General features: G+C 21.6%; 1 protein-coding gene across 5 annotated transcripts; it reads right to left on the bottom strand.

The window, feature by feature from the left end:
* Positions 1 to 643: 643 nt before the first annotated feature.
* LOC129613418 (7-methylguanosine phosphate-specific 5'-nucleotidase) lies at positions 644 to 16,701 on the bottom strand. 5 transcript variants are annotated; one of them, XM_055527482.1, is made up of 4 exons: positions 16,269 to 16,701; positions 15,702 to 16,130; positions 1,187 to 1,610; positions 644 to 1,131 (listed from the first exon to the last, which is right to left on the bottom strand). In XM_055527482.1, the coding sequence occupies exons 2-4, from the start codon at positions 16,079 to 16,081 to the stop codon at positions 1,024 to 1,026; spliced, it is 912 nt and encodes a 303-aa protein (XP_055383457.1). In that variant the 5' UTR covers positions 16,082 to 16,130; positions 16,269 to 16,701; the 3' UTR covers positions 644 to 1,023. The 5 variants fall into 5 exon arrangements, with proteins under 5 accessions (XP_055383457.1, XP_055383458.1, XP_055383456.1 ...); XM_055527483.1 differs by having other exon boundaries at positions 15,702 to 16,116; XM_055527485.1 differs by lacking the exons at positions 15,702 to 16,130; positions 16,269 to 16,701 and adding exons at positions 2,240 to 2,960; positions 3,178 to 3,624 and having other exon boundaries at positions 648 to 1,131.
* Between the last annotated feature and the right edge of the window lie 1,466 nt (positions 16,702 to 18,167).

The raw sequence follows: 18,167 nt of genomic DNA, 5'->3' as shown, positions 1-18,167 counted from the left end.
TTATAAATTAGATCATAATCATAATATAGAATAGATAAGATCATAAAAGTAAAGACTCTGCAGTAAAATAAGTCAGTTTGTGAAATTTGATAAAAGAAGTTCAATAGCAGAACTATAGGCAACTATTGCGAAAAAAAAAAAAACGTAATCATAAAATTTAACATGCATTTATTAATACTGTTTAGCTACTCGTATTTGCGAGCTCATTTAAGAACAATTGTCAAGCATTAAGATTGGGGTCAGTAGTACAAGCGACAATTTTCGTCATTTTGGTCATATTCCTTAAGATTCAGTACAATTAACTACGATATTAATTGAGAGTATAATGGAATTTTACAATTTCCATGTACAGCTTGATTTCAAATATAAAACTCTTAAAGCTGATGAAAAATAACCAACATTACCTTATCACATTATGATTACAAAAAAAAAAAAAAAAATTTCATGGAAAAATAAAAATTCTTTTATTTCATAATTTTTAAGCCGATTGTTTTTTATTGCTCTTCTTTTTAAATACATTCACTTTTTCTTTTTTTTTTTGTTAAATTCTTTTTTAATACTATTTTAAATAGAACAATGTATAAGTATGTATTAAAAAAAAAAAACAAAATTATTTGCTGATATTATGAAATATTTTTTGTTATAATTAATGTTGTTTCAATATCACGGTTTTTTTGTTTTAAATTATTAACTAAAAAAATATCATTGAATTGTACTTTTTATATACAATAAAAAATTATTAATTTTCAACTAATTGTGCTTTCATATTAATTTATATTATTAAAATCATGAATTTTTTCAATATTTATGAAACATAATTTTATGAATTCCACTTAATGTACTTTATTTTTTTTTTTTTTATAAATATTTTTTTATAATTTAACGTGATTTTTTTTTTATGTTTTATTTTATTTTGTATCAAATATAAATAAATTTTTTTTTTTTATTAACAAGTCTATAATTTTTTTGTTTTATTTTTGATAATTTAAAATCTTTATATTTAATTATATCAAAATTTTAAATTTATTTGTCTTCCATTAATTTAAGAATGGCTAATGGTATATCCATTGTCTGATCATCTATAAGTACAATATCAAAAGCCTCCATATATCGTTCAAGATTTTCTTCAACCTTAAAAATTATTATTATTTAATTAATAAAAACAAGTTTTAAAATTGTAAATTACATGATCATAAAGAAATCCAATTTTAATAATAATAGAAGATGATGGCATACCATTTGCCATACCAGCATCACCAAGTGAATCACCCATAACAATAATATGATCACGGCTATGTACTAAATCATAATATTCAGTACCTTCAATTGCTGTTTCATTTTTATTGAATGCATGTATCATTGGTTTACTTAAACCATTTAATAGACCATCTTTATATTCCAAAAAATTTGATACAACTTTCATATTTGGAAACATAACATTTGCTTGTTTTAATACAGATACAACTGAATTCCCAAGTCCAGCTGAGAATACTAAAACAGGAACATTTAAACGATTTAATGTTTCAAATAATTCTAAAGAATGATCACGAAGACAATCTTTATAATTTGATGCAACTTCATCGATTTCTTTTTCATCTAAGGGAAATCCCCTACAAAAAAAAAAAAATTAAAAATTTGTTTATTAATAAATAAGTAAATAACATTTTTTGTTTGAATAAACAATTTTTGGAAATTGAAAAATAATATTTACAAATTTGGTTATAAAAATAGTCAAATTGAGTAAGAAATTTAAGAATTTTAATGTCTAATGAGTGGAGAATAATGAAAATAATTTTTGAATTACAAAAAAAATTCAATCTTTTTTATATAAAAATCTATTGCGTAATAAAAACAAGCAAGAAATGGTTAAAAAAAAAAAAAAGGTCTCAGGTACCTACAAAAAGAAAGAACACCAAATATTTTTCATCTGGCCAACTTTATCATTTATATTATGTAGTTTATAGTTGTGTATATAAATATATGATGTAGGTTTTTGGTAGGTATACCTACATATTATGTCTGGCTTTGAAGGGTTTTTTTTTTTTTTTGTACTATTTTCATCGCCATTTAATATAAAAATTTTGTATGTATAATAAGTAGGAGTACATTTATGTACCTTTATATTGTGTGGCGTTGTTTATTATTGTACTAATGTAAAACCAAAAAAAAAAAAGGTATTGTTTCTTCTTATAATTACTAAAATACTCTTTAAAAATTTTTTTTTAATTCAATAACTTACATTAAAAGATCACCAGATTTAGACCACCATTCAATCATATATTTTATTTTCTCGTTCATATCCAATTTTGGACATATCTCTAATGGACGATATTTATGATATAATTCTTTACTAGCCTCTAAAACATCCTTTGGTAATGATTTACATGCATTAAATATACCAAAACTAGTTAAAACTAATTTGCCATTATCAACATGCTGTTTTGTTATTGTATAATCAAAATCAGAAACAACTTGTAAACGATTTATTCCACCATCAATAAATGAATTTAATTTTTTTATAATTAAATCAGGATCTTTAATACGACAATTTGATTTTTGTAATACAATAACATCATTAATATTTGTTAATTTTTTTAATTGTGGCATTTTAATAATTAATTTTATGAAATTATTAAAAAATATTTTATCAATTTTTTCTTATCTTTTTAATATTGGTAAGTAAATAGATTAAATCGTGTAGATTAATAGCTTCTTCGACTAGTGATTATTGGTTTGACCAGTATGATGGAAGAATTAATTCACGAATGCAATTAATTTTAAGAAGATTTTGTGGGATTTGAATTGCGGAGTATTTTGCAAAACTTAATCAAAATGAAAGCTTTTTTTTTTCTTCTTTTTTTAAACAATATTGCGAATTGAATTATATGTGAGGATGTAGATAAATAGGTAGGTAAATTTTTCTTTTGTTTTTTTATTCTTTTTTTCGATTTTTCCAAATTCTGTATAATATAATGAAAAAAAGTTTTTCTATAAATAAAAACAAAATAAACAAAAAGTTACTAAGAAATCTTTTTTTTTCTAATAATACGATTGCACTTGCCCCTTGAAATATGACCTTCTTCGAATTGCGAAAAAATTATATTTAATAATTTATTTTGTAATAATTATAACATCAAAGAAAATACAGGACGTACATATATGTATGTATGTACCTACCTAGGTACAATTTGAATTATTCTGTTCGTGTTAAACACAATCCAGAATTTTTTGATTATAAAATAAAAACTTTTAAACAATAAAAAATATTTGATATTCAATTAAATTAAAAACAAAACTAAATATTTATGTAAATTTTTAATAAATTTAAATTTTGATTAAATAATAAATTTTATGTGCATGAAATAAGTAATTAGTTAGCTGGCACTTTTGTTATTATTTTTAGACTAGAGAGACTCTTGTCGATTTTAAAACGGTCGTATTCTTATAGAGAAAATATAAAAATTTAACTTTCTCTATAATTTCTCCAAAAAAAACAATTTTTATATTATTAACATTAATTTATTCGTAAAATATTTTTTGAAAATAATTAATATTCAAATTCAAATCAAATATTTATGCAAAGAAAAAAAAAAATTCCTCTTATGGAATCTTTTAATGTTTATATATCTGATGATTTTGACTGACAAACAACAATAACATTTAATGACATTTAAAATGTGGCGAAAATAGGAACAATATGACAATGAAATTATAGTAGAGACTAAAGTATATTATATAGTAGAGAATGGGTATACATATATAATGAAACAAACAGAAATTATTTTTTAACGCGGCGAATTGAAGAAGGAAGATAAAATAAAATAAAATAACGAAAAGAGAATTAAGTGAAGAGAATGAGTTGGTGGCGGAGAATATTTTATATATATATTATGTAATATGAAAAATGAAAATTATTAAAAGGATGCACATTGAATCCAATTTTACAATTATATTGCAATGAAACAAATGAAAAATAAACAATAATGGATATAAGAGTATTAATTTTACATTGAAAAATAATATAGAGAAATAAATTTTTAAAGAGAAAATCGAATATTCAATAAAACTATGTCATTTTTACAGTTTATATTTTTTTAAATATGATTTTTATAACGGAATATTGTAATTTGATAAATTGTACTTGAAATTTTAGTACGAAATTTTTTTTAACACGTAAGCACTTTTTTTTTTTACGTAATTTTCTTTTTTTAATTAATTTTATTAAAATAAATATTTTTGAAATTTTTTTGATGTTTACAATAATTGTTATTAATCGGAAAAATTAACATTATGAATTAAAAGAAAAAATTAAAATCAGAATATATTTACATACATACATATGTACATATATGTATGTATAGGTTTTCATATTTGAATTTAATATTTTTTTTACAAACGTTTGGCTTTGTACTGTCATCACCAAAATAAAAAACTAAATCGATCTATTAAAAAAAAATTAAAAACTAATAAAAGTTCTTATTGTAAACACATAAAAAATTTTGATTGATAAGTTGTCAACATAAAAAATTTTAATACATTTTGCATTGACGAATTCATTATAGGCGGTAAAAAGTATAAACAAAAAGGGATTTTGACAAGTGTCTTATAAAAAATTAAAAAGGGGTTATCTATGTATGTAGTTAAAAATATTAAATCATAATTACGTCATTTTTAATCAAACTTAAAATTTATAATCAGACTAAAATAAAAACTTATGAATTTATGATTAGAAATACAAATTAGTTAAAGATACGTAATTCATAAAATAATTACGTATAAATACGTAATTTTTGAAAATTATAAAATTTTTATGTGCAAAAATCATACTAGAATTGTTCTCCCGTCAGAATGTTACGCGACAAGATAAAAATTCAAAAATATCTCGAGGTTAGTTTTAAAATAACTGAGTTATTTTTTGACAACATCAGTCCATATGTCAGAACTAATACACCTTAAAAAAACATGTATAATTATTTTTGGTGAAAAAGAAAACAAGCTTACGAAACAAAACTTATTATTTTTTAGAAAGTTAACTGATTTTAAATTTAATACGGTTTTGTGAATGAACCTAATATTTTCATTATTGCCATTTTTTGTACATACATACATATATGTATGTAAATTGGCGAGAGAATGCAAAAGGACCAAATCATTTACAAAAAACGCTAATTTTTTTTTTTTTGGTCATAAATTAATTAATATCCAAAATAAAATTTAGGATATCTAGATTTAGAAAGAAATTTTGTATATATATACCCATTAATTAAGCAGTACATTGAACTTAATGGTTAAAAAAGAAAAAACCTCAAAAAACAAAAGTAAAGCTAAAATAAATACCAAATAATAAAAAGTAAAAATTTAACAGATATTCAAATTCAACATTCCGAATTTAATATTTTTTCATCATTTACTACTATTTGCTTTTTAAATATTATCTTATTTAGATTTACTCCAAACCATAATTAAGTATAATTGTGTTCAATTAAAACAGATAAAAATGACTGATGACTTATCTCAGCAATTTACTGCAACTTATAAAAAATGGTAACTCTATAGCCAAATAATACATACATACACGAGAAATACGAGTATAAAGAAAATCAAAATTGCAATGTTTTAAAAATTTTTTAATTTTAAAACGTCCCTATGTTAATAAAATTATGTTAAGTGGACATTTTGAATTTGTATTGCAAAAAAAAATGTATAAGTATTAATAATTTACAAATTTATTAAGTGTGACAAATAAGAATTTCAATTAAGATTGACAATGAAATTAAAGAAAGTATTTTTTTTTTTTGTTCAGGATTTATACACTTATGGGGCCAAATTTCTTCCACTCTTGATTATTATTTTAAAACTAAATGAAACAATTTAATTGAATTTGTATAAAATTTAAGGGTTTTTTTCTTTTTATTTTAATTTTTTTCATGATTTATTAACTTTTTTATTCATTTTTTTTTTAATTGCATAAGAGTGCTGATTTCGCGTAAATTATATTAAGAATTACTTTGATCGCTAACATTTACAGAAAACCATGTGAGAACGTGCCATTTAATTAACATTTTTATGATATTTTCATTTTATACATATGTGTTAAGCTTAAAATTGTTTTGTATAGGCTCTAATTTTATAAACTTTAAAATTAATTTATTTAATCGACCTTAAATAATAATAATTACAATGGAACTTGCTTAAATGTAAGAAACTAAAAATAGTTAACTGTAGTAATTTTTAATTTCTTTGCAGTTATTTTATCATCATTTCAATCATAAATTTTTTCGTATAGATTTTTGACTAATAAATTAAATTAATAGATCACATATGTCACAAGATTTTTGACTACCGTGAATTTCTTCGCAAATTTTGTTGTTACATTTGTATGTGCAAACTACTCATGAGTAGTTTGCACATGCAAATGTAACCACAATTGAGAACAACTACACAACCTCGAACTAATGCGTAGATTAGATGCGTGCAGTTAATTTTTTATTTTTTGATAGTATTTCTCATTTACAACAGATGAGCTATTTTGGTATTTAATTATAAATTTGAATAAAATAAAATATATGTGTAAAGTTGTTTCATTTACAGACTTTTCATATAAATTCATGAGTAGTTTGAACATGTATGTATGTAAATAGAACACAAATATTAACTTGCTGTGTAGAATTATTTTTTGAAAGTTCGAAATCAGTAATAAGTATATTAGGAATGTTAACAGTTCAATATTTATTATTTTAGTTCAAAAATTTCAAATTTTAATAGCATAAGGTAAATTCTTCAAAATATGTTTTATAAATTAAGTTTTTATAGTGTTAAAACTAGTTATAGTGATAAACATAGTCAGAAACTATGTTTGTGCAAATTTACACCTAATACTTGTATTATTACTTTTTACATCGCTGTTTTCACGGTAATAATTTCAAATTGTGCTTAATTTCATATTTTATATTTAATATGTTATGAAAATCCTGTTAGCTGAGATTATTTTATTTATTTTTTTTTTTTACATTTAAAATTTTACAAGTATTGCGTACTTGATTAAATAAATTTACTGAAACTAAACAAAGCAAATATAAATGCAATTTTTGTTTAAACAATTTGCAAATAAAATATAAATTTCGAAAAAAAACAAAAAAAATTATTTATCTAGATTTAACATTTTATATTTTTATGGGCATTATATTTCTTTAATTGATTAATAAAAAACCGAACAATAGAATTTTCTTTATTACAATTTACAAGCAAAGCATAATAATGGTATTTTATTGTTAGTTTAAATTAAAAGTGTGTTAAGTCGCATTTTGAAAATTATACAGGAAAGTAAATTTAAATTTAGATGATTTTGAATTTTTGAATTTATTTTAATAAAAAAATATTTAAAATTTTGAAATTAATTCGAACATCGTCACAGTATAAAGTAATATGGTATAAAAGTAATATATATATGAATTTATTTAAATATTTTATGTCAAAATATGATTTGACAAATCTAAATTTGACAGATCTGTTCGAATTTGTAATATTGATGATTAATTTTTGTTTACCAAAATGAAATTTAATAATCAGGGAAGAAACGTATTTTTTTTTTTCAAATTGAATTTAAGCTATTTTTGATCTACGACAACAAACACAATATGTGTGTAATATTACGTATACTTATATTTATATACATGTTATATATATATCTATGTTACGTGTGTATTATTACCGTATATACGATGATAAGTCCATTATATTACTATTATTATTATTATTTTATATTATTATTATGGTTTCAACGATTATTTCAACAAAAATATTTTCTGCTTAATCATGATTGTTGAATATATATCCGAGAGATTTCTCAATTCAATTATAAATATGTGTATAAAATGTAAATAAAGTATATACAAAATATTAAAAAAAAAACATATAGGTAAAAAGAAAATAATAATAAAAAATTGCATAAAAAAATACAAAAAAAAAAAAACAGATTTTTTAATTGGACTTCTAAAACATTAATATTGTAAGTAAATAAAATGAAATATTTGTTAATTTTGTAACAGGGTATGCAAATAGAATTCATCACATAAAAGAGAAAGAGACGGATTTCCTAAAATCGCTTTAAGGCTTCATACAACAGGTATTTTCTAAAACGCAGATTATTATGTATATGATATTAAGGTTTTATTAAGGTCAAAGACGTTAAATCTGACTTATTGATATGATTTGCAGGATGACCGCCAATGAAATGAATAAAAAAGAGTTAATGACAGGAAAGTTTTTTACGCGGAGATTTCAGCCTTATGTAGTTATCTGCGGTTGGACTGATGGAAGAATAGGATATGAATATTGTTGTTTGTAATGTAGATGCAACTATGTAGATTGATTGAGGTTCTTGGATACTACTCTTTGAAGTGTGATATAGTGAAGTAATGAAGAAGGCGCTAATATCGCTTTATGACCAAAATTTAATGACAATTATAGTTACCAAAATTGACACTAAAATCAAACATCTTGTATTAAGTCTGTGCATACTTGTACTTAAATAACGTATATAAATTTTAATATCGTATAATAAGAAATCATCAGATATTTATAACACAGCCAGAACCGCAGATAAATCATATATACTACAACTTATACTATAGAATAGGTTAATGTCCGAAATATGATATAATTATACGTTTAATTCAAATATGGTATGGTTTAGTTTTCTTTTTTTTTTTGGTTTGTTGGTCTGGTGTTTTTATTTTCTTTTTATATATAAGTACCTCCTCATATTATGTTTGATCACAATCTTTAAATGATTTGCTTTTATTCATTTTTTTTCCATTTTCTGCTATATTTTCTTTGTTTTCTTTGTTTTTTTTTTTTTTGAAAATAACTTGAAAACTAATTGAGTGATTGGTATACAGTAGTAGGTAGTATGAGTAGTATGAAATTGACATTATACTTACAGTAGTTAAATTGTAGATATACTAAAGAAATAAAAATACAAATAAATAATAAAAAGATTTTTAAATGATCTTAAGAAGAAGAAGTAGAAGCAAAATATAGAAATATTTTTTTTTTGATTGTATAAAAAAGGAAAAAATATGGAATGGATATGCGAGTAGTATTTTGTAATTTAAACTTGATATTGAATATTTATTGAAAGAACATGATATTGTGTATATAAGTATACACATTTTTACAAACCTTTTAAATCTGAAACCAAAGTGTTTCAACAGTGAATAATTAAATTTGAAAAACTTTAACCGTAAATTGAATTATTTATAAAGTAGAACAATGATATAGCAGTAGAGTGTTTTGTAATTAGAAATTCAAGAAAAAAAAATATATCAAATCAATAATCAAGTATTAATATAATATGTGAGGCGACAATGTAATGTTGATTGTTTATTGTTTAACAATTTAATTACAGAAATCAATTATAATTTCATTGATTTATTGAAGCTATTTTGAATTACATATATGTTATTGAAGAAATGTAGTGACATTTAAATTTATATAAAATATGCTTCGAATATTTTGCTAAAATTCGAAATTTTGGTTTGAGCAATTCGAAACTTCATAACGCTCTTCTATTGCACATGAATTGAAAATTAAAAAACAATATTTGACACAATATTGTATTTTAAAATTTTGAAGTTTAAAACATGACAAGTTTGACATTTTATAAGTTGTCATAAAGTTGAATTTAAACTTGAAATTTTATTTGCTAAACTAAATTTTGACAATTTCATGAAAATTAGTTTTAATTTTAAATTCTTTGTTATTTTCTCTAATTCTCAATTGTAAAAATTTTATCAGGGTAAATTCAGATTCTAAAAATTTAATTTTGAATTTATAGATACCGCAACATAAGAAACATCAAATTATTTTCATTATTTATAATTTAAAGCAATTAAAATTGATTTTTTGAAATTTATTCCAAATTTTGAACTTAAAATTTGATTTTCTTTGTTTTGAAACATTTTTAATTAAAATCATCAAAATTTGTTCAACTGTCAATTGAGAATAAACAATAAATGAAAATTTTCGGTAAAAGTAGTTAACTATATGTAGTATATGAGATGAGGTACTCAATCTAAGTACATGTAAGTTAGTAGCAATGAAAAAATTACGCCACATTCTCTAAGTATTTACGAGTATTATGATTTTTATGTCCGTTGAAATTTTGACAACTAGATTTTATATACATATTTTTATTGAACATAGCTACCTATACAAAATTTTATATATTTTTTCTGCTCAAATACAAGACAAGAAAGGAAAGAAATTAACTTAATACATTTGGAAATACATGGAACTTCATTATTTGAACGAAAGATTATAGAACTAATTCATTTTTGAAAACTATTTTTACCATTTTTTGTAAATTTTTGCACATAATTTATGTAAGTAAAATAATAAAAGTAAAGATTCAAATTACGAGATTTAATTTTTCTGGTCATAATTGGGTATTTTTTTTTTTTTTTGAATAAATCATCAGTAATACAACAAAAAATTTTATTTTATATGGTCATTATAAATGAAGACAAATGATTGTATTATCTTTCTTCCAAAAAGCCAAAGAAATGAAGAAATAAAATGAAAAAAAAATTACTAAAAATTTCTAGGTCAAAGAAAAAAATATTCTTATGTTTTCGATTCATTCTTTTGTTTTAAACAAAAAATTTGAATTTTTTCATTTTATATTTTCATTTTCAAGAAAAAAAAAAATCCACAACATTAATAAATATTTTATATTAGTTTTTAATTTTAGGTCATCACATACATTAATTTGGCAATAAAAATAAAGATTGAATGCCGAGTGGCCGGTCACAAAAACCACTAATAGAAACCAAAGAAGCTATTAGTAGGGGCAATAAATCAATATTCATTTACATTTTTTTTATTCAAAATCAATGATAATATCATCATATAAATCATTAGTAGAAGCCATTGGAAGCTACTAATAGAAGTCACAAATCAGAATTCATTTACTTACATACTAATTTTATAAAAACTTCATAGGAATTTTTAAGCATTGAAAATTAAAATTTTTATACTAGGGTTTATACAGCTGGAGTATAGTTGTTTATAAATATTATTGTATATTGGCCAAAATTCTAAAATAGATCCGGGAGAATTCAATATAAAATTTGATTTTATATCATTTTTAAACTACGTGGTATATTACACTAGTAAAATATTCACGAATTAACCGAAAATTTTTAACAAAAACTATATTTAGGAACATTTAGAAATATGTATTAAAATTGTTATCATTACTTATTAAGTAGCTAGTATTTAATCAAAATATTAATTATGAGCTTAATACATTAAATGTAATTTAATATCAATATTATCTATAAATATACAAAAATTTAGTACATATACATATATCAAATATATTATTTACTAATAAATTTGAGAATGGTTAATTATTCTGCATGTATGTATTAGGTTAAGATAATTTGAGAAATAATATAATAAAGGTTCAATATTAAGTTTAGTCGGAATTTAGTAACAAGTAACAATAAAAAAGTCTTTATTTTCGGAATTATTATTAGAAATTTGCTTACTGGAATACATTTATTTTAGAAATAATATTAAGATCATTCTTAATTCAAGAAATTAAATTTACCGGATTAAGAAATAGCATCATATTATTTAATCTTAACTAATTGCTTAATTTCCAATTAAAATTTTGTTTTTTTACTACGAAATTCTTAAATTGATCTACTTTTGAGTTAATTTTATAAAATAAATTAGTGTAATATAGTAAAAAAATTGCCATTCCTCTAGCCTAGAGAATCTAACAATAAATTTTGTTTAAATGAAAAATATTTAATACTAGCAATTTTGAAATTTATAAGAATTAGCAATAGTTTTTTTTTGCAACAAAACAAATTATTGAATGCCACAACAATAACTGCAATTAGAATATTAATTTTTATTTTCTTAAAAGCACTAAGTACTCATCAAAATTCTCCCTGAAGCTCAATCCAATTAAAATTCGATTCACATAGTTTACATAATATTGTAATGTACGATTAAATGTTTCATGGGATATTATGGAAAAAAAAAAACCGTCTTATTACTTATGTACTAGTAAGTATAATATCATTTTTTTCTTCATTTTGTCCATTCATTCTCTTTTACAATATAACTAAGTAAATCATCACTTTAATATTTAAACAAATTCTGACAAGGTAATAACTTAAATATTATGATGATTCTATTTACATATTTTCACAAATTAATGGGTAGTTGTAACGTTTTAAATCTCTTATTCAAAAGAGAATTCAAAAGAAAATGAAAAAAAAAAAAATATTATTTATAAAATTTTGTTTTGATTTTTCTTCTTTATTTACCGCATCGTCCGTCGTCTTCTTACCAAATCCTCTTCATTTACTTATATTAATTTTTTTTTCTTGAATCTTTAAGATTATATTATGGTATTTTGATCATATTTGTAAGTGCACGAGTAAAAGTTAAACCAGTCAACTAAAAATTAGTTTTAAAAAATGAAAATATTGTAATTCATTATAATGAAGGGGAATTAAAAAAAACAGAGAAAAAGTAAACTACTAATATTATTAAAATTTCATAAGATTCTTACAAAATCTATATATATATATATGTATACAAATATATTAAGTATATTTTTTTGCAGTCACAAAAACTCCTGTAGTTTTTTTTTTTTAAGTAAAACGATTTTCTTACAATTATTCCATTTCTTTAATTTTTCACATTTTGTTTTTTCTTTTTAGGGAATATAGAAAAGAACTTGAGAAAAAAAGCTATTAACCAAGTCGGCATTACGGCACTACGGCAGCATGCTCATATGGATTGTATTTTACTTTTTGTTCTTTCCTACTTACAAGTTTTTTTTAAAAGATTGATGATTTTTTAACATGTTGGACGGAATAATGATACATACACAAATCAAAAAAAACGGAATAATACTTGAAAAGAACTTGGAAATTATAAATAAGAAATGCAATATTCTTGCACTTGCAACATAACAAATAAATTCTATAATGAAAATATTAAATTTTATAATTATTTCCCATACATGTATATATACATATATATGTACATACATATAGAGGTTAATATTTTTGCGATATTATAAATTACTTTACACCTACAACTTTAAAAAAAAATGACTGATTATAATTACATAAAATTACACAAAATTATTAAAGTGATGTTGTTATTTAAATTTTAATATAAATATTTTATGTGTGTGTAAACATAGGCACTTAATTTTATTTATTTTATTTATTTATTATTTTTATTTATTTTATTTATTATGTACTAAATATACATATAATATTTTCTATTCTAAATATGTAGGTATGTAACTATATTTGATGTGCACGGTTATGGTCTGAATATTTTGTAAAACTTTTGAATGATTTTTTAAATATTGCATTGTTGCATTCTACTGATTGGTTTTTCTTTTCATTTTGTAATTAGTATGTCTACTACAAATTGTATTTATCACATTCACTTTTTGTGGAATAATTATTTAATAAAAATTTCAGTATATAAATTAGTTGATTTGAATTATATATAGGTGTTATATCAAATAATATTTATTATAAATTTAAGTGAATTATTTATTAAATATAATAATTTGAATATTCAGAATTTTCAAAAATTTAATTCTTTCTAATTAAATAAATGAGCAAAAATTGCGTTAATACCTAGTTATAGCATTTTAAAGAAAAAAAACATTAGAAAATTTGTTAAATTTACTTATTACTAAATCTATATATATTTGCTAAAAAGCTACTTATTATATTTTCCCTGACATCGAAATTGTAATACTATCATACTGATACACAATTTGGCAATATTGGCATTTTATAAGCTAAATTCTACATTAATACAGTAAATATTATTATAATTCCGATTTCCGGATTTCTTATGAAAACTCTAATTGTTATAAGACTGACTCCTATATATAATTTCAAAATTAGGATTAAAAGTAAACTAACTACTTAATATCAAATTCTTAATATCCTTAAGCTGCTTCTAATTTTATGGGATCAAATTAACTCGTGATAAATCAATTTTCACACGAAAATTCTTTTTTACTTCAATTTTCTAAAATCTCATTCCATTAATTCTAGTATGGTTAGAAACCAAAATTTCACATAAAATCCAATATAATCAAAAATCTTTAAATTATTTTCATTTAAAACTTTTTTTTGAAAAAATCAATTTGAATGAGTAAAGGCTACAGGGTTAATGAAATTTGAAACTTGAATAAATATGTATATATATGTTATATGCACTGTCACATATAAGCCAATAATATGTATTTATATATATATGTATATATATATAAGTATATAAAACTTATTATTTTTGGTTTGTGAACTGAGAATAAACCTAAAGGTAGCAGCTAAGTAAATTAAATATTTGAAATTTGATATCTTAAAAATGATTGCATTAAAAATTTTTTTTTTCATTTGATCAATTTATTAAATACTTAATATGAATTCGTTCTGGTTGTTTGATTTTATATACATATGTAAATATATATATAAGGAAATATACATACATAAGTATTCATACTTAGTCACTTAATTAAAATTCGTTAAAATTTTACGATTGAATTAATTTAAGATGTTTTAAAAAGAAATATATATTTTTTTATATTGCTTAATTTCGTGAAAATTTTAACTGATTTTGTTTTAGTTAGATATACATTGGTACTTCATTTCAGAGATAAAATTTCGGAAAACATAAGTAAGTAAGCATAGGATACGTTTTCAATTTGGGATATTTTGAAAAATAAAATTCACATTGTTGAGAATTCGGACGATATTGCAAAAATATTTCTTGGAAAAATGGAATTCTTGTGATATTTTTTATAATTTTTAATGAAAACCAGTAGCTTAACTCGTTAATTTGTAAAATAAGTAATCATACTTATAAGAAATTTAAGTAATTGCCGCTAAGAGCGATTGCCAACTGTCCAGGCTTGCTAATGATAATGCCTGCTTTATCATTAGAAAATCGCGATATATATCTACATATATTTACAGTATACTTATAATGTAATGTCTTTTCGAATTCTTGATATTTTATTTATTAAAATAAAAGTAATCTACTGAAAAAACTAATCTTTCTTTTTCTTTAAATTAAATTTTAGCATTTTTAGCAGCGTGTTGATGAATTATTTACTATTTATTAGAATTTGTTAAATGTTATTTTATGTGTTGAAATTGTAACACTTAAAGGCCATTGTAAGAGTAATTATTCATTTTAACACATTAACTCTACTTCTTTTTTTTTCTCTCCCTTAAATCAAAATACAACATACACGCTAAAAATGAATTAAATTCCAAAATAAAGGAAATAAATATGAATAAGAAATTGGGTAGGTAGGTAGGTAAACTACCTAAGTATATCATTTGTATTTTTAAAATTGTTAAATATTATTTTTGTTTTTGCCCTTTAAAAGGCAGATGGTTATTTTTTATTTTAATGAAAGAAAAGAAACTACATATTACGAGTATGAATTTGCAAAACGATTAGTTAGGTAGGTAGATATACCTATCTGAGTAGGTACTCATACTATTTTTTTTTCTACTTGCATACAGTTGTAGAATATTTTGTGCTAGTTTATAAATAAATAGTGAAATTATACAAATTGATTTTTCAGGATTTAAAGGCAAAAATATAAAAATTACTTTTTGTTTACTTACGATACAATTTCTCCTGATAATTGCCACCATTCTTTCATTAACTTAATTTTTTCATCTAATGTAATATCAGGACTATGTTCATATTTTCGATATTTAACATCAAGTTCATTATAATTATCTAAATAACTGGAAGGCAATGATTTACATTTATTAAATATTCCAAAACTAGTTGGAACTTTATCTCCATTTGATTGATGTTTTTTAGTTATTGTATGATCAAAATCTGTAATAAATTGTAAACGTTCTGGTCCAGATTCTAATATACCAGTTGCTTTACGTATTAATTCATTAATATCCTTAAATTTTATACGATCTTGACGAAAAATTGCAACTTTTTCAAAAAATAAACATGCTTTAGCTTTGGCAACATTTCTATGCATTGTCCTTTACTTTATATTTTCTTTTTTCTTCTTCTCTGCAAATTTATAACTATAGTATGATATGTGCAAGGATATTTTAATTATTAAACTTATATATTTTTACGTTAAATACATATTTAATTGAAAGTTTTTATTTAACATACTACTTCCTATGATAATAATTAGTAAAGTAGGTAGAGGTACTTACTAAAATTTTTTTGTTAACGTTATTTTTAAAACAAGATATAAAAAATAAAAATTTAATATTAAAATTACATAAAACTTCAATCACTCTAAACTTATTTTTGAACACTAATTTTATTTGTTCTACATGTTGGAACTTAAATAGAAATCTTTTATTTCCATATTTAGAACAATATTTTGTTATTAATTTTGTTCACATATAGATTTCTAGTGGTATTTTTATCTAATCTTTTTTGGTTTGAAAAAAAAAATTATTATTTTTTCCTTATTAATATTTTGGTATAACAATCAAATATAATAATAATCACACCACCGTTTCGTCCGTATCCGTATATTATACTTTACACTGAAAATCAGTCTGTGGTTTGTATTGTGTATTCTTAAAGTTCTGTAATCTTAAAATTTGAAAAAAAAAATGAAAACAACCGAAAACAAAAAAATAGCAAATAACAACTACAATCACAAAACCCATATGAAAAATTTTTGTTTATAAAAATTTTGGCATATGACAAATGTAATATTGACATTAACAGAAAACTACTTGGCGACAACCCATAAAACACTATGTAGTTTTATTACAAAAGCAACAAATTCACAATAATCATTTATTTTTCTCGATAATATTGAATTCAATTGAAATTCTATTCTTATTTTTGTCCTTATTGATGAACTATAAATCAAAATAATTATCAGTATACTATTAAATATTAATAAATCTTAAACTTTTACATTTGTTGCATTAAATTGTAAGATTTTCGGTATAACTTCAATAACAAATAATTGCATTATATTCGTGCCTTTTAATTATCAATTTGAATTTATTCAGATTAAATTCCTTAGTAAGTTGATTTGGAAACTTTAAATAAATTTCTCAAAATTTTAATTAATTCAGTTTAAATTCTTTGGCACAATTTGAGTTGAGTATTCTTATTAAATATAGATATCATCAGGTTTTTTGTATATAGTGAATTCTTTAGAAAATCATTAGTAAATATAACAATTTGGTATTATTTGTGGCAAACTCGCCGGATTTCTTCGCTAATTCAACAAAAAATTTGGTGTACGATGTGACAAGTACACAATATAATAGTATAAAGAATTTTATTGTACTCGTAATAGTACTTCATTTGAAAATATATACTGCCAATATCATACAATGTTGCCATTGAGTAGAAAAAATTTGTGAATTAATTCGTTCGTCACAAATATTTCGAAAAGTTGGTAATGAAATCGCCATACGTAATATGGCCCATATATAATTGAAAATCTAACCTCAAACATTATCTTTAACATCTTTTAGTCATAGGGTAAATAGGTGGAAATTTTCTACTATCTATGTGTTGTTATTTATTTAACTAATGCTAAGCTATCAACATAAGAACTTTGTATTTGAAATCATTTTCTATTATTATATAAAATATTATAATAGAAAAACCTGTTAAATTTATTTTAAAAACATTTTTTTTTTATTGATAAGTTTAAAATACTTTTTGTTTTTTTTTTTAGAATTATATTTTTTTTTTTTCAATAAAACAATAATAGATATAAAATGAATTAATAAATTTTCCTACATAATTTTTTTAATAGAAATTATTGCTTTTAATTTAATTTAATTCTAATTTACATTTTAAAATTTATATTTTCGTTAATATTAACAAAAAAAAAAAAAGTTGTACAACTGTTAATGTATATGTGTGTTTATAAGTACTATGCAGATGTTAAGAAATTTCTCTATTTTCAAAGAAATTAATATTTGTTTTCCAAATTTATAGCTAATAATGTATTTGAGACAATTTCAATTAATTTATCAAGAAGAATTCTATGTGAATCTTAAAAGTTATAATATCTTTTACAACTCGATAAATTTATTTTCCTAATGAATTACTTTTAGCAAAATTAAAAA

This window comes from Condylostylus longicornis, unplaced genomic scaffold (genome assembly GCF_029603195.1).
Source record: "Condylostylus longicornis isolate FDR11 unplaced genomic scaffold, ASM2960319v2 ptg000083l, whole genome shotgun sequence".
Taxonomy (NCBI): Eukaryota; Metazoa; Arthropoda; class Insecta; order Diptera; family Dolichopodidae; genus Condylostylus; species Condylostylus longicornis.
Note: the sequence above shows the minus strand (reverse complement) of the source record. Positions and strands in the feature narration are given on the sequence as shown.

What these genes read in the sequence shown, in the direction of transcription:
- LOC129613418 (XM_055527482.1), bottom strand. Translation starts at nt 16,081, where the DNA reads ATGCATAGAAATGTTGCCAAAGCTAAAGCATGTTTATTTTTTGAAAAA. An exon ending in TTATCAGGAGAAATTGTATC is followed by an intron (nt 1,611 to 15,701) that starts GTAAGTAAACAA and finishes TTTTTTTTGTAG; the next exon opens with GGGATTTCCCTTAGATGAAA. An exon ending in TTGGATTTCTTTATGATCAT is followed by an intron (nt 1,132 to 1,186) that starts GTAATTTACAAT and finishes ATAATTTTTAAG; the next exon opens with GTTGAAGAAAATCTTGAACG.